At 45.1% G+C, this 16,066-nt stretch overlaps 1 protein-coding gene across 5 annotated transcripts in view; it reads left to right on the top strand.

The window, feature by feature from the left end:
• The window catches only part of ccdc88ab (coiled-coil domain containing 88Ab), an 81,869-nt gene that overhangs the window by 14,464 nt on the left and 51,339 nt on the right, over positions 1-16,066 (top strand). For all 5 annotated transcript variants that reach the window (XM_079855454.1, XM_079855455.1, XM_079855452.1 and 2 more), the window contains exons 4-10: positions 2,359-2,428; positions 4,060-4,118; positions 4,207-4,290; positions 4,385-4,525; positions 9,693-9,850; positions 12,438-12,519; positions 13,364-13,522. In XM_079855454.1, the coding sequence (XP_079711580.1) occupies positions 2,359-2,428; positions 4,060-4,118; positions 4,207-4,290; positions 4,385-4,525; positions 9,693-9,850; positions 12,438-12,519; positions 13,364-13,522 (753 nt within the window). The remainder of the gene's footprint in view (positions 1-2,358; positions 2,429-4,059; positions 4,119-4,206; positions 4,291-4,384; positions 4,526-9,692; positions 9,851-12,437; positions 12,520-13,363; positions 13,523-16,066) is intronic.

Genomic DNA, 16,066 nt, shown 5'->3' with positions numbered 1-16,066 from the left:
GAGGGCTGTTTTCTGAAAGATATGTGTGCTGTGAAAATAATAAACACGTTCCCTGTGGCCTAGGCAGTCGGCAAACAGCAATGTTTGAAAATAAAAATGCACACAAAAACAAAATTGTCCAGATCAGAGCTGCCGTCCCCAGCTCCAACGCTAGATGGTGGCGCCGCTGGCGCGCATGCGCAGTACACCCCTGGGTTTTATCCAGAATAAACCGGGGTTATCGTCTTCAATTTGCTGTAAAACCTCCACTTTTCAACAGTGTGTTAATGTCAGCAGCAGAAGGGGAGTCAGCTCAGATTGTAGAGGAAGAAATAACCTCTTTATTGAGCAAAAGAGCTATTCGAGTTGTGCCGCCGGAGGACAGTCATCAGGGTTTTTACTCCCAGTACTTTGTCATTCCCAATATGGGGGGGTCCCATTCTGGATTTACGGAACCTCAACAAACACCTCAGAAAATTCAAGTTCAAAATGTTGACCTTAAAGACGTTATCTCAAATTGTTCGTCCTAAGGACTGGGTTATGTCAGTCGATCTGAAGGATGCATATTTTCACCTAAGCATCTACCCGGCACACAGAAACTTCCTCGGGTTTGCCTATCGGGACACAGCCTACAGGTTTTTGACAGTCCCGTTCGGTTTGTCTTTAGCTCCAAGGGTTTTCAGCAAATGTGTGGAAGCAACACTCTCACCGCTGGGAGTAATGGGTCTGAGAGTGTTAGCATATTTTGGCTGCTGTGCGCGCCGTCATGGCAACAGGCAGAGAGAGAGACAGAAATGCTCGTGTCTCATTTGGAGAGCTTAGGTTTCAAGATAAACGAGACAGAAAGCTGCTTGGTGCCCACGCAAGAGATAACTGACCTGGGTCTCAGTCTGAGCTCAGACCTCTATCAAGCGTTTCTGTCCGAGGAGCGCATCAGGTCAATTCGCGGCTATCTATCCCTTTTTCAGAAAGGAGTTTCATTCAGACTGTGTTTACGTCTTCTGGGGCTGATGGCCTCGACAGTTTCTGTCATTCACTGGGACTGTTGCGAATGAGGGAGTTTCAGAACGGCGGCGCAGGGCTTGTGTCCAAAGCACCACCTCAACCGACATCACTCTGCATGCGCGCTCAGTGGAGAGATCGCTCTTCCTCGAGTCAGGGACTCCGCTGGGAGCAGTCCTCTGAGAAGGGTGGTTACAGCGGATGCGCCGCTCACAGGTCGGGGTGCAGTGTGCGAGGGCAGGATAGCGAAGGGGAAATGCCCCGTCTCGCTACAAAACGCACACACACACACTTCCTGGAACTGTGAACAGTGTTCCTGGCACTGAAACATTTTGTGTGGTTTCTAAGGAACCTCCACATTTGGATCAGGTCGGACACCACAGCGGCGGTGGCGTGCATGAATCGCCAGGGAGGCACACGTTCGCTTCTGCCTCACAGTCGGGCACGGAAACTAATCGTCTGGGGCGTTAAGCATTTTCTTTCACTACGGGCAACCCATGTCCCGGGAATAATGAATGTGGGGGCGGATCTGCTGTCCAGAGGGAATCCTCTGCATGGAGAATGGACTCTCCAGCCTCAGGGAGTGAGCCGGTTGTGGGAGAGGTTCGGCCGAGCTGCCGCAGATCTCCTCGCCTTCGAAAACACTGTGTCCTCTGTTCTTCTCTCTGGCGAGAGACGGTGCGCCTATGGGTGTGGATGCTCTGGCGCACCCGTGGCCAAGCGCGCTACTGTACGCGTTCCCTCCTCTGAGTCTGATCTTTCCGACTGTAGGAAGGGTAAGAGCGTACGGTCACTCGGTCATGAGGATTGGCCTGAACTGGGCAGGGAAGCTGTGGCTGACGTAGATAACTCAAACTCTGTCAGTCGCTGCACTACTGTAATATTACAGGTCACATCAACAGCTGATCTGCTCATTAGGGAGTTTTGATAATAATGCTTTTGGAATAATGACTTTTAATGATATAATTGTTTCATTAGTATATGAAAGTCTTGTTGAGGATAATGAGGCGTTATTGTTCTCCAGCTGTTTTAGTGACGGTTGAAACACTGATTGATTGATTTCATGAGACATGATTGATTTCAGGAAGTTGTTCTGTATCTTCTGATGTTCACTGATGTTTACTTGCTGCTGTAACTAGTAGTGTTGAGGAAGAGATGATCGGCTCTTCTGTCACACACACACACACACACACACACACAAACACACACACACTCATTTATGGACTGAATTTACTGATGAAACTGACAGGATTTGAGAGCTGAGACTTTGATTCACATCAAAAGTATCAAAGATTACTGAGATTATGGGATGGCAGGAGATATAGTGAATGTGTAATGAAGTGTTGTTGACGTGTGTGTGTGTTGTGTGTGTTCCAGGAGACGCTGCAGCAGCTGGTGGTGATGTCACTTCCTGATGTGCTGGTGTTGGGCAGGACTCCTCTCAGTGGTACGCCTCATCTCAGTCTCCATTCACATCCACGCAAAATAACACACATGACAATTCTCATTTTTCACATTTGACCCTTGACCCGGGAGTCATTCACCCCCCCAACCCTCATCCATAACCCTCAGCCTTCCTTCGGGTCATTTTGACCCGGATAAAATGTAAACAATTTTTTAAAATTGAGTGTTCATCGGAGGGGTCCAAGAGGCCAGGACTTTTGACGCACGCTAACCACGAATACACACAAAAACACTGAATGGATTCGAGGAGATTTGAGGTCGTCATTTTAATTATTGACAAAATGATAAAAAAGATCCAAAGCTGTAATGGTTTTGTATATTGTTATATTTCACAAACGCATGGGCATATCGTTATGAAACTCAAAATTGTAATGAAAATATATTATAAGCAATGTATCTCATTACAACTCAATGTATTTATGGGTTGTGAAGCTTTTGGCCTAGAATTGTCTCCAAATGTGTTGATCTAGTTTTGCAGTTGTTCTGCTGCTAGCGTCGGTGTGTGCTTCTGTTTCTGCTCAGTTATATTATACTTTACCAGCTCATATAATCATCAGCCCAGAAACACTCTCTGCCGCTGCGTCTGAATCACGTACTTCCCTACTGTATAGTGGACGAGAAACAGTATGTCCACATTCACAGCGCTGGAAAGAGTGGAAGCAGCCCCTGGAGGACTCCTGCTTCCAGGCGGATATGGTTTGCATATGACACTGTTTACAACACACTCTTTTAGCATACTCAAAGTAATTACTCAAGTTCAGAATAAGGAGGTTGAGCAGAAAGTGCAGGACGAAGACAAATCATGCATTGTTAGCGCAACTCTGAAGGTTTTTTTATTTTCTTCTCTATTACTTCATTATTCTCTATCTGAGTGAAACGCTTCTGGAACAAGAACAACTGTGGGCGGGGCTTGAGTGTGTCTGGGGGGAATTGATTGGATGGTTGGATGGTTCTGGTTTGCCATTGGTCTTTAAATGTCACATAGCCCATTAAAACGTCATGAATGTGAACATGCCAATTAGCAGATCTTCTGAGAAACGAACCTCTAGCAGTGAGTGTTTAATTAAAGCCAGTGAAGGCAGTGGTTCAGTGAGTGATGTCACTGCATGAGTTCAGGGTCACAGGAAGTGTGTGTCTCAGTGTTCAGACCCTCACTGACTATGCCTGAGCTTCCTGTCAGGAACACACACACACACACACTACACACACACTGACCATGCTTGAGTTTCCTGTTAGGCACACACACACACACACACACACACACACACTATACAGGAACAGACACACACAGCGAACCTCTGACCTTTCATTTTGATATTGATATGTATTGTGTGCAAGTATCTGTGCACAGTTATACAGATCTCCTTGAATTACTCTAGAAGAGGATCTTGTTGTGCATATAAACATCAGCATCTGCTGCAAACGGCATATTTCTGCTGAGGTCATATCCTCACTGTATCAGACTATATGAGCCACACACACCCGATGCAGCAGATGGGATGCAAAACATAAACACATCCACACTTTTTTTCTTAGATTCTTAGATTTTGATTTGATATGTCCGTGTTGAAGTCAGAGTTTAGTGTGTTTCCTCTGATGATGTGTGTGTTTCAGAGCAAGGCCTGGAGGAGATGAGGAAGCTACTGTTGCTGCTGCTTGGCTGTGCTGTACAGGTGACACACACACACACACACATCACTCACACACTTTATCTCACACACACACACACACTCACACACACACACTCTCTCTGTGTTGCAGTGTAACAGGAAGGAGGAATACATCGACAGGATCCAGACGCTGGACTTCGACACACAGGCCGCCATTGCCGCTCACATTCAAGAGGTGTGTGTCACATGACCACATGAGTGAAGCTGACCTCTGACCTCTGACCCTCTGTTATCTGTGTGTGTGTGTGTGTGTGTGTGTGTGTATGAAGGTGACCCATAACCAGGAGAACGTGTTTGACCTTCAGTGTGTGGAGGAGAGCGAGTCTGTCCCGCACGATAAAGACGAGCTCGTCAGACACCTGACCTTTAACCTCAAGCGCCTCGTCGACGAGAGAGACCAGCACGCCGAGGTAACCAATGAGAACACTCGCTGAATGACCATGTGACTCACTCAGGTTTATATTCAGGAAACACTTACATCATTTAAATAAATGGCCTTACAATACGATACACTCTCACAAATACAGCTTCCAAAGAACCTTCCAGCGATCCGCTCTCAAAACAACCTTTGCTGCCCCTGAAACATAACCCAGGCCTCCGCATTACCCTGATATGTAACCCAGGCCTCCGCATTACCCTGATATGTAACCCAGGCCTCCGCATTACCCTGATATGTAACCCAGGCCTCCGCATTACCCTGATATATAACCCAGGCCTCCGCATTACCCTGATGTATAACCCAGGGCTCAGCATTACCCTGATATATAACCCAGGGCTCCGCATTACCCTGATATATAACCCAGGCCTCCGCATTACCCTGATATATAACCCAGGCCTCCGCATTACCCTGATATGTAACCCAGGCCTCCGCATTACCCTGATATATAACCCAGGGCTCAGCATTACCCTGATATATAACCCAGGGCTCCGCATTACCCTGATATATAACCCAGGCCTCCGCATTACCCTGATATGTAACCCAGGCCTCCGCATTACCCTGATATATAACCCAGGCCTCCACATTACCCTGAAACATAACCCAGGCCTCCGCATTACCCTGATATGTAACCCAGGGCTCCGCATTACCCTGATATGTAACCCAGGCCTCCGCATTACCCTGATATATAACCCAGGGCTCAGCATTACCCTGATATATAACCCAGGGCTCCGCATTACCCTGATATATAACCCAGGCCTCCGCATTACCCTGATATGTAACCCAGGCCTCCGCATTACCCTGATATATAACCCAGGGCTCCGCATTACCCTGATATATAACCCAGGCCTCCGCATTACCCTGATATATAACCCAGGCCTCCGCATTACCCTGATATGTAACCCAGGCCTCCGCATTACCCTGATATGTAACCCAGGCCTCCGCATTACCCTGATATATAACCCAGGGCTCCGCATTACCCTGATATATAACCCAGGCCTCCGCATTACCCTGATATATAACCCAGGGCTCCGCATTACCCTGAAACATAACCCAGGCCTCCGCATTACCCTGAAACATAACCCAGGCCTCCGCATTACCCCTGATATATTACCCTAATATATAACCCAGGCCTCCGCATTACCCTGATATATAACCCAGGCCTCCGCATTACCCTGATATGTAACCCAGGGCTCCGCATTACCCTGATATATAACCCAGGGCTCCGCATTACCCTGATATGTAACCCAGGCCTCCGCATTACCCTGATATATAACCCAGGGCTCCGCATTACCCTGATATATAACCCAGGGCTCCGCATTACCCTGATATGTAACCCAGGCCTCCGCATTACCCTGATATGTAACCCAGGCCTCCGCATTACCCTGATATATAACCCAGGCCTCCGCATTACCCTGAAACATAACCCAGGGCTCCGCATTACCCTGATATGTAACCCAGGGCTCCGCATTACCCTGATATGTAACCCAGGGCTCCGCATTACCCTGATGTATAACCCAGGGCTCCGCATTACCCTGATATATAACCCAGGGCTTCGCATTACCCTGATATATAACCCAGGGCTCCGCATTACCCTGATATGTAACCCAGGCCTCCGCATTACCCTGATATATAACCCAGGCCTCCGCATTACCCTGATATATAACCCAGGCCTCCGCATTACCCTGATATGTAACCCAGGCCTCCGCATTACCCTGATATATAACCCAGGCCTCCGCATTACCCTGATATATAACCCAGGCCTCCGCATTACCCTGATATGTAACCCAGGCCTCCGCATTACCCTGATATGTAACCCAGGCCTCCGCATTACCCTGATATATAACCCAGGCCTCCGCATTACCCTGATGTATAACCCAGGGCTCAGCATTACCCTGATATATAACCCAGGGCTCCGCATTACCCTGATATATGGCGGTGGTGATGGCACAGTGGATAAGACACATGCCTTTGGTGTGAGAGACCCGGGTTCGAATCCACTGTGAGACACCAATGTGTCCCTGAGCAAGACACTTAACCCCTAGTTGCTCCAGAGGCGTGCGACCTCTGACATGTATAGCAATTGTAAGTCGCTTTGGATAAAAGCGTCAGCTAAATGAATAAATGTAAATGTAAATGTAAAAATATATAACCCAGGCCTCCGCATTACCCTGATATATAACCCAGGCCTCCGCATTACCCTGATATGTAACCCAGGCCTCCGCATTACCCTGATATATAACCCAGGGCTCAGCATTACCCTGATATATAACCCAGGGCTCCGCATTACCCTGATATATAACCCAGGCCTCCGCATTACCCTGATATGTAACCCAGGCCTCCGCATTACCCTGATATATAACCCAGGCCTCCGCATTACCCTGAAACATAACCCAGGCCTCCGCATTACCCTGATATGTAACCCAGGGCTCCGCATTACCCTGATATGTAACCCAGGCCTCCGCATTACCCTGATATATAACCCAGGGCTCAGCATTACCCTGATATATAACCCAGGGCTCCGCATTACCCTGATATATAACCCAGGCCTCCGCATTACCCTGATATGTAACCCAGGCCTCCGCATTACCCTGATATATAACCCAGGGCTCCGCATTACCCTGATATATAACCCAGGCCTCCGCATTACCCTGATATGTAACCCAGGCCTCCGCATTACCCTGATATGTAACCCAGGGCTCCGCATTACCCTGATATATAACCCAGGCCTCCGCATTACCCTGATATATAACCCAGGGCTCCGCATTACCCTGAAACATAACCCAGGCCTCCGCATTACCCTGAAACATAACCCAGGCCTCCGCATTACCCCTGATATATTACCCTAATCAGTCCCTCCAGTTTTTCGCGATTCCGCGATCGCTGAATACAACGCAAAATCAACAAATTGTCGCATTTTTTTGCGATCCTGCATAATTCCTAATTTAACCGCAAAATAATCACAAAAATGAAAAAGACCTCACAAAACATTAAATTATAATCACCCAATTGAAATATCTCTAGTTTAATTAAAGTTTCAATGCATTTTACGTGGATACAGATGTTGCGCACGCGTGATGTCTGTGAGCGGTCTGTCAGAAACATGGCGAAAGAAAATTAGTCTCACCTGCCCTCTCACATAAGCGCCAAGGAGCGGGCTAAGCAATATCCTGATATATTACACGAGAGCATGCACGAGAGTGGGGGTAAATTGTTTTGTGTTGACCGAGTGACTGCCTGACTGCAGTGTGTGTGTGTGTGTGTGCGTGCGTGTGCGTGTGTGTGTGTGTGTGTGTGTGACTGACTGCGTGTCACCGCCTGTCAGCGTAAATTCTCTTTATAGCGCTTGAACAAATACACATAGCAACAATTACTTCAAAATATTCATCTTGGCGAGTATTTACGTAAAACTATCAGTAATAACTGATTGGGACGTTTGTCATTACTGTAGTAGGTCTTAAAGTGACAGTAACCTAATTTACCTGCTGTTGTCAGTGTTGTTAATGTTAATCAAGCAACAACAATAGGCTACAGCACAATTTAAAAAAAACGTAAATTATCCTCTGTTTGTAACTGTATCCTTGTATTTATTTGTCCTGTTTTGTTTCTTTTTGTTATTTGTTCCTTTGTTCTTATTTCATTACTGAGTGTTTACTTGATTATTTAAATAATTTCTTGGATGTTCCTGGTTGTGCCCATAGGTTGTTTTAAAAGTTAATTTGATGAGAATTTGATTAGACCAAAATAAACAAGCTTTATGCATTTTGTTTGTGATCTGTGTCATGTATGACTATTGTGCATCTGACATAATACTTTTATGGTAAATGTGATGTCCTAATTATAAAATATAAAAATCGCAAATTTTTTCACAAATTTCTGGAAATTACCACCACAAAATCAGTCATTTTGATCGCAAAAATCACACACAAAAATCGTGAAATCCTGGAGGGACTGCCTAATATATAACCCAGGCCTCCGCATTACCCTGATATATAACCCAGGGCTCCGCATTACCCTGATATGTAACCCAGGGCTCCGCATTACCCTGATATATAACCCAGGGCTCCGCATTACCCTGATATGTAACCCAGGCCTCCGCATTACCCTGATATATAACCCAGGGCTCCGCATTACCCTGATATATAACCCAGGGCTCCGCATTACCCTGATATGTAACCCAGGCCTCCGCATTACCCTGATATGTAACCCAGGCCTCCGCATTACCCTGATATATAACCCAGGCCTCCGCATTACCCTGAAACATAACCCAGGGCTCCGCATTACCCTGATATGTAACCCAGGGCTCCGCATTACCCTGATATATAACCCAGGCCTCCGCATTACCCTGATATATAACCCAGGGCTCCGCATTACCCTGATATGTAACCCAGGGCTCCGCATTACCCTGATATATAACCCAGGCCTCCGCATTACCCTGAAACATAACCCAGGGCTCCGCATTACCCTGATATGTAACCCAGGGCTCCGCATTACCCTGATATGTAACCCAGGGCTCCGCATTACCCTGATGTATAACCCAGGGCTCCGCATTACCCTGATATATAACCCAGGGCTCCGCATTACCCTGATATATAACCCAGGGCTCCGCATTACCCTGATATGTAACCCAGGCCTCCGCATTACCCTGATATATAACCCAGGCCTCCGCATCAATACCTGTGCGAGCCAGTGGAGTTTATGAAGCGGCGAGTGAAAAATAATTTTACGTGGCCAACCGGACAACTAGCCTGATTAAAACGTCAATAACAAAAAAATAACTGGGGAATCACTAAAACGAGAGAATACCCTTTAAAGGTGCAGATATAACAATATGCAGATTTAAATATATCAAAGCTGATTGAACACTGATGAGAATATTGCTTAACACAATTAAAAATTGAAAAAGATTCTGGACAAGCAACTTTTTTACTTGGTGAATGACAGATTTACTTGTCCGAAGCACGAACAAGCACATGAAAAGGCTTAATGTCGAATGTAAACACACATCAGTATTGACTGCTGCATTGATTAGTACCCATGATGCTCAGCGTAATGTGTGTTTGTTCCTGATATATAAACACATTGATGACAGCGTTAGTACCCATGATGCTCAGCATAATGTGTGTGTGTTCTGCTGTCAGATGATCGTGTCTCTGAATGTGGAGCGGGACTGTGGTCACATGACTCTCGCCCCGTCGCCCAGCGAGTCTCCTAGCATGAGCCGCACAGAGAGCGTTCAGCATCTGTCTGTGGAGCTAGCCGACGCTAAAGCTAAGATCAGACGCCTGCGCCAGGAGCTGTGAGTATCTGAAATCACCTCCACATACATTACTCAGCTTCCCCTACATGAGGGGAAGTCCTTTACAGAAGCTCTGAAAGTCCTTCTCCTTCTGATCCAGGTCAGGCTCAGGAACAGGAACAGTAGAATATCTACAGTACAGCACAAACACTGACATGACCATTACCTTTAGCTAATCTGCTTCTGTGACATCCTGGCAACTCTTTAATTCCTCTTTAACTCTTCATTTACATTAAGTTACTGTACTAATAAAAAGTTCAATCAAGTTCAATTTTAGTTTATATTGCACATTTACAAAGTGAACAAGATTAAAAGAAGATATAAAGTAACATGCATGACAACAAATAAAACAGATAAGAGCTACATAGCTGAGAGTAACCTTAAAACAGGAGGAGCAAAATAGAAATCAGAACTCGGATATAAATTAGTCTATCTAACGCAACATAATTACATATCCGCTGAGAATAACAAGCTGAATTCAGTTGAAACTGAATCTTTTTTCCAGTGTATTTTATGTATACACACTGCCGTTCAAACGTTTGATGTCAGTAAGATTTAACGTTTTCGAAAGAAGTCTCTCATGCTCACAAAGGCTGCATTTAGTTGATCAAAAATACAGTAAAAACAGCAGTATTGTGAAATATTATTCTAATTTAACTTTTTTCAACAATAATATATTTAATTGTATATATGAATTAATTTTTTTTCTGTGAAGCAAAGCTGACTTTCACTCCAGTCTTCAGATGATTATCAGGAATCATTCTAATGCTGATTTGGTGCTCAAGAAACATTATTATTACAGGGTTCGTACAAGGTGCTTAAAGTGCTTGAACTATTGAAAGACAATATATGTCAAATTAATGTTTAATTTTATTGATTAAACAATCTTTTCACACAATATTAAAGCTGCAGTCCATCTGATATAGATATAGAGGCATTTCTCATTGCTATGAGTGTCGTATTGCTCATATAAATATCCTAGTATATATTACAGCTTTCATTCTGCAGGTCCATCATATACTCATGAGAAATAAATCAGTGTGAAAGAGGAAAGCGATATCTTTCTCATAGTATCCTGTCATTGCTTGTGCTGCACTTTATTTCTACCAATTTGTTTTATTAGTATATTTTTGATTATCTTTTTACCGTTTTTAGAATTTGAAAGATAATAAAGATATTGTGTGATAAGTGAGGTCTCTGATTGTAGTTAGTCCTTGAAAACTGAAAAAGTAGTGCTTGAAAAGTCCTGGAATGTGATTTTACAGTCTCTGTACGAACCCTGTGTGACACTGCAGATATAAACCACTGGATGAGCTCAACTACAGCTCTCCTGTCAGAAGTGTGTAAAAGCGTGTGTGTGAAGCTGATTTTCTGATGCAGTCGTCACTCTAACACAAAATCAATTCTTGTCTGAAGCAAGTCAGATGTTCCTACAAGCATTAAAACACATTAATGTACAAATACAGCAACAGCCAGAAGAGCGCTGGCCTTATAGCGTGCGCACACACTGTCCCGCTCACACTGGGAATGAGGCCGCGGCTCTGCACTGCAGGGAAAGAGGACACGCTATTTTAATCTGTGCTATAAAACACTCACACAGTTCCTCTTCCCGTTCCCCACAGTCATGATGAGCATTCGTTTGTTGCTGTGTGTTTTATCAAACGCAGTCACGGCTCTCATCAGGGCGCGTATTTATCAAGCTTCTCAAAGGGCCGTTTTAGTCTTCAGTGCTGAGAGTCCATGATATTTACTTTCAAACTTAAGTAGAAAAGCAATTTACCAAATGTGTTGAAGCTAAGAGTCACTCTTACTCCCCCAGTTATGTAAGACAGCTCGAGGTCTCTCCAGTGAGAGGAGTTCCAGGAGGAGCTTGTGATGAAATCTTTCAGGAGAGAATGAATGTTTTTGAAATGTTTGACGACGAGCTGTTAATTAAACCGTATCGTTTGGACAGAGCATCGTCTTCCTCCGCGCTGGCTAACGTTGGCCTGAACCTTTATAACACGTGTCCTCTGTTCCAGTAGCGCTTCTTCCTCACGCCAGCTCGGGTTCAGTTCGAGTCCGCGATGGCTGATTATATCGTTATATCTAGGCTATATATGGTCAGTCAGCAGCGCACCGGTTTAAAATCTGTAATTAAGACATGGCGGAAAACGTGTTTGTCTTTCATTTCCAATATGTATATCATAATGTATTCTCTTGACAATTATTTATTGTCAAATGTGTGTTGCATGTAAACTCCTCTTAGGAATTTCCCCATTCAATGTGAATTTATCTGAGAATGTTCTTAAATAAGGAAATCTGTCCAGTGATTGGTCCATGCCTGTCGTCATCGACAGCACAGTGCCGAGGATCATCTCAAGACTTGATTACTCAGTGTAGAGCGCAGCTTTGAGTCGTTCCTGTGAGTAACTCTCAGAGGCTTGATGAACACGGGCCCTGGCCTCTAGTAAAGTTCATTAGTAGATGTTTCCTCATCTTAGTGGGATTATCACAGATTCTCTGGAGTGACATCAGAGTCATGTGACTGATGCCTGACGAGTTAACCTTTGACCTGTGGCTGACGGTGTGCTGATGTGTGTTTCAGAGAGGAGAAGACTGAACAGCTGCTGGACTGCAGACAGGAAGTGGACCACATGGAGCAGGAAGTGAAGAGACTGCAGCAGGAAGTGAGGCGTCACCACACCTGTCTGTGTTCCTGTGTTGACTCTGAGCTACGCTTAATCTCTGTCATCGTAATAGCCAGTCCTAATGTGTCATGATTACTGTAATTGCTTTAACTACTTACACGCCTCAGCTTTACACATCCAACAACAGCTCAGCCAATCATCACACGTGTATTTATAGATGCTGTGCCACTGTCTGTCTGACCCAGTGATACATCAACACACACTGGCTCTTAAAGGGACAGTTCACCCAGAAATGAACATTTGTCATCATTTCGTTTTCGCATGATGTCCTTGTGTTTGTGGAGTCCAGAAGAGAAGGTTTGAGGAGATCTCTTTAGCATGCAGTGAAAGCTCACAGCAGTGGCTCCCAGACCTGATCCTGGAGGAATATCCATATCCCTCCATTAACTCTTTCCCACCAGCGCTTTTTAAAAACTTGCAAGCCAGCGGCAGCATTTAAAAAAATCATATTCCCAAACCTTTCATGGCTCCCATTTGTTGTATGAGTATCTAAACCAAAAGAATATTGTTTAAAACAACTCTGATAAATAAGATTGATCATCAGAGACCCCTGCCATATATCTCTTTTAATGAAATTCATTGGTATAATTACTGTGACTGAGCAACTTCTGAAATGTTGTCGAGTCTGGGGCAGTCGGATGTGGTAAATATAGATGTCTATGCATGAGACTGTCTGAATAATAGCAGAGTTTTCATTTTTATCTATTCCAAAAATAGTTTTGTGTGTATACAAAGACTGAACTTTGTTGTAAAAAGAGACGCATTTGAAGAAGTACAGAAGTGTAATGGTGTGTGTGTGTGTGTGTGTGTTTGTGTGTGTCAGAACGTGCAGCTGGTGTGTGATGCGCGCTCGCTGCGGGCGTATCGGGACGAGCTTGACGCGCTCAGAGAGAAGGCCGTCAGAGTCGACAAGCTGGAGAGTGAGGTGATGCGCTACAAGGAGAAGCTCCACGACATCGAGTTCTACAGGACCAGAGTGGAGGTGCGTTCATATCACTGTGTGTGTTCACCTGGGAATGCTGGGAATGCTGTGGCGGTTATTGATTGTGTGTGTTCACCAGGGAATGCTGTGGCAGTTAATGATTGTGTGTGTTCAAGAAGGAATATTGGGAATGCTGTGGCGGTTATTGATTGTGTGTGTTTACGAAGGAATGTTGGGAATGCTGTGGCAGTTATTGATTGTTTGTGTTCACCAGGGAATGCTGGGAATGCTGTGGCAGTTATTGATTGTGTGTGTTCACCAGGGAATACTGGGAATGCTGTGGCGGTTATTGATTGTGTGTGTTCACCAGGGAATGCTGGGAATGCTGTGGCAGTTATTGATTGTGTGTGTTCACCAGGGAATGTTGGGAATGCTGTGGCGGTTATTGATTGTGTGTGTTCACCAGGGAATACTGGGAATGCTGTGGCAGTTATTGATTGTGTGTGTTCACCAGGGAATACTGGGAATGCTGTGGCAGTTATTGATTGTGTGTGTTCACCAGGGAATACTGGGAATGCTGTGGCAGTTATTGATTTTGTGTGTTCACCTGGGAATGCTGGGAATGCTGTGGCAGTTATTGATTGTGTGTGTTCACCAGGGAATGTTGGGAATGCTGTGGCAGTTATTGATTGTGTGTGTTCACGAAGGAATGTTGGGAATGCTGTGGCAGTTATTGATTGTGTGTGTTCACGAAGGAATGTTGGGAATGCTGTGGCAGTTATTGATTGTGTGTGTTCACCAGGGAATGTTGGGAATGCTGTGGCGGTTATTGATTGTTTGTGTTCACCAGGGAATGTTGGGAATGCTGTGGCGGTTATTGATTGTGTGTGTTCACCAGGGAATGTTGGGAATGCTGTGGCGGTTATTGATTGTGTGTGTTCACCAGGGAATGCTGGGAATGCTGTGGCAGTTATTGATTGTGTGTGTTCACCAGGGAATGTTGGGAATGCTGTGGCGGTTATTGATTGTGTGTGTTCACCAGGGAATGCTGGGAATGCTGTGGCAGTTATTGATTGTGTGTGTTCACGAAGGAATGTTGGGAATGCTGTGGCGGTTATTGATTGTTTGTGTTCACCAGGGAATGCTAGGAATGCTGTGGCGGTTATTGATTGTGTGTGTTCACCAGGGAATGTTGGGAATGCTGTGGCGGTTATTGATTGTGTGTGTTCACCAGGGAATGCTGGGAATGCTGTGGCAGTTATTGATTGTGTGTGTTCACCAGGGAATGTTGGGAATGCTGTGGCGGTTATTGATTGTGTGTGTTCACCAGGGAATGCTGGGAATGCTGTGGCAGTTATTGATTGTGTGTGTTCACCAGGGAATGCTGGGAATGCTGTGGCAGTTATTGATTGTGTGTGTTCACCAGGGAATGTTGGGAATGCTGTGGCGGTTATTGATTGTGTGTGTTCACCAGGGAATGCTGTGGCAGTTATTGATTGTGTGTGTTCACCAGGGAATGTTGGGAATGCTGTGGCGGTTATTGATTGTGTGTGTTCACCAGGGAATACTGGGAATGCTGTGGCAGTTATTGATTTTGTGTGTTCACCTGGGAATGCTGGGAATGCTGTGGCAGTTATTGATTGTGTGTGTTCACCAGGGAATGTTGGGAATGCTGTGGCAGTTATTGATTGTGTGTGTTCACCAGGGAATGCTGGGAATGCTGTGGCAGTTATTGATTGTGTGTGTTCACCAGGGAATGTTGGGAATGCTGTGGCGGTTATTGATTGTGTGTGTTCACCAGGGAATACTGGGAATGCTGTGGCAGTTATTGATTTTGTGTGTTCACCTGGGAATGCTGGGAATGCTGTGGCAGTTATTGATTGTGTGTGTTCACCAGGGAATGTTGGGAATGCTGTGGCAGTTATTTATTGTGTGTGTTCACGAAGGAATGTTGGGAATGCTGTGGCAGTTATTGATTGTGTGTGTTCACGAAGGAATGTTGGGAATGCTGTGGCAGTTATTGATTGTGTGTGTTCACCAGGGAATGTTGGGAATGCTGTGGCGGTTATTGATTGTTTGTGTTCACCAGGGAATGTTGGGAATGCTGTGGCGGTTATTGATTGTGTGTGTTCACGAAGGAATGTTGGGAATGCTGTGGCGGTTATTGATTGTGTGTGTTCACCTGGGAATGCTGGGAATGCTGTGGCGGTTATTGATTGTGTGTGTTCACCAGGGAATGCTGGGAATGCTGTGGCAGTTATTGATTGTGTGTGTTCACCAGGGAATGTTGGGAATGCTGTGGCGGTTATTGATTGTGTGTGTTCACCAGGGAATACTGGGAATGCTGTGGCAGTTATTGATTGTGTGTGTTCACCAGGGAATACTGGGAATGCTGTGGCAGTTATTGATTGTGTGTGTTCACCAGGGAATACTGGGAATGCTGTGGCAGTTATTGATTTTGTGTGTTCACCTGGGAATGCTGGGAATGCTGTGGCAGTTATTGATTGTGTGTGTTCACCAGGGAATGTTGGGAATGCTGTGGCAGTTATTGATTGTGTGTGTTCACGAAGGAATGTTGGGAATGCTGTGGCAGTTATTGATTGT

Source organism: Squalius cephalus, assembly GCF_949319135.1.
Source record: "Squalius cephalus genome assembly, chromosome: 21".
Lineage (NCBI taxonomy): Eukaryota > Metazoa > Chordata > Actinopteri > Cypriniformes > Leuciscidae > Squalius > Squalius cephalus.
Note: the sequence above shows the minus strand (reverse complement) of the source record. Positions and strands in the feature narration are given on the sequence as shown.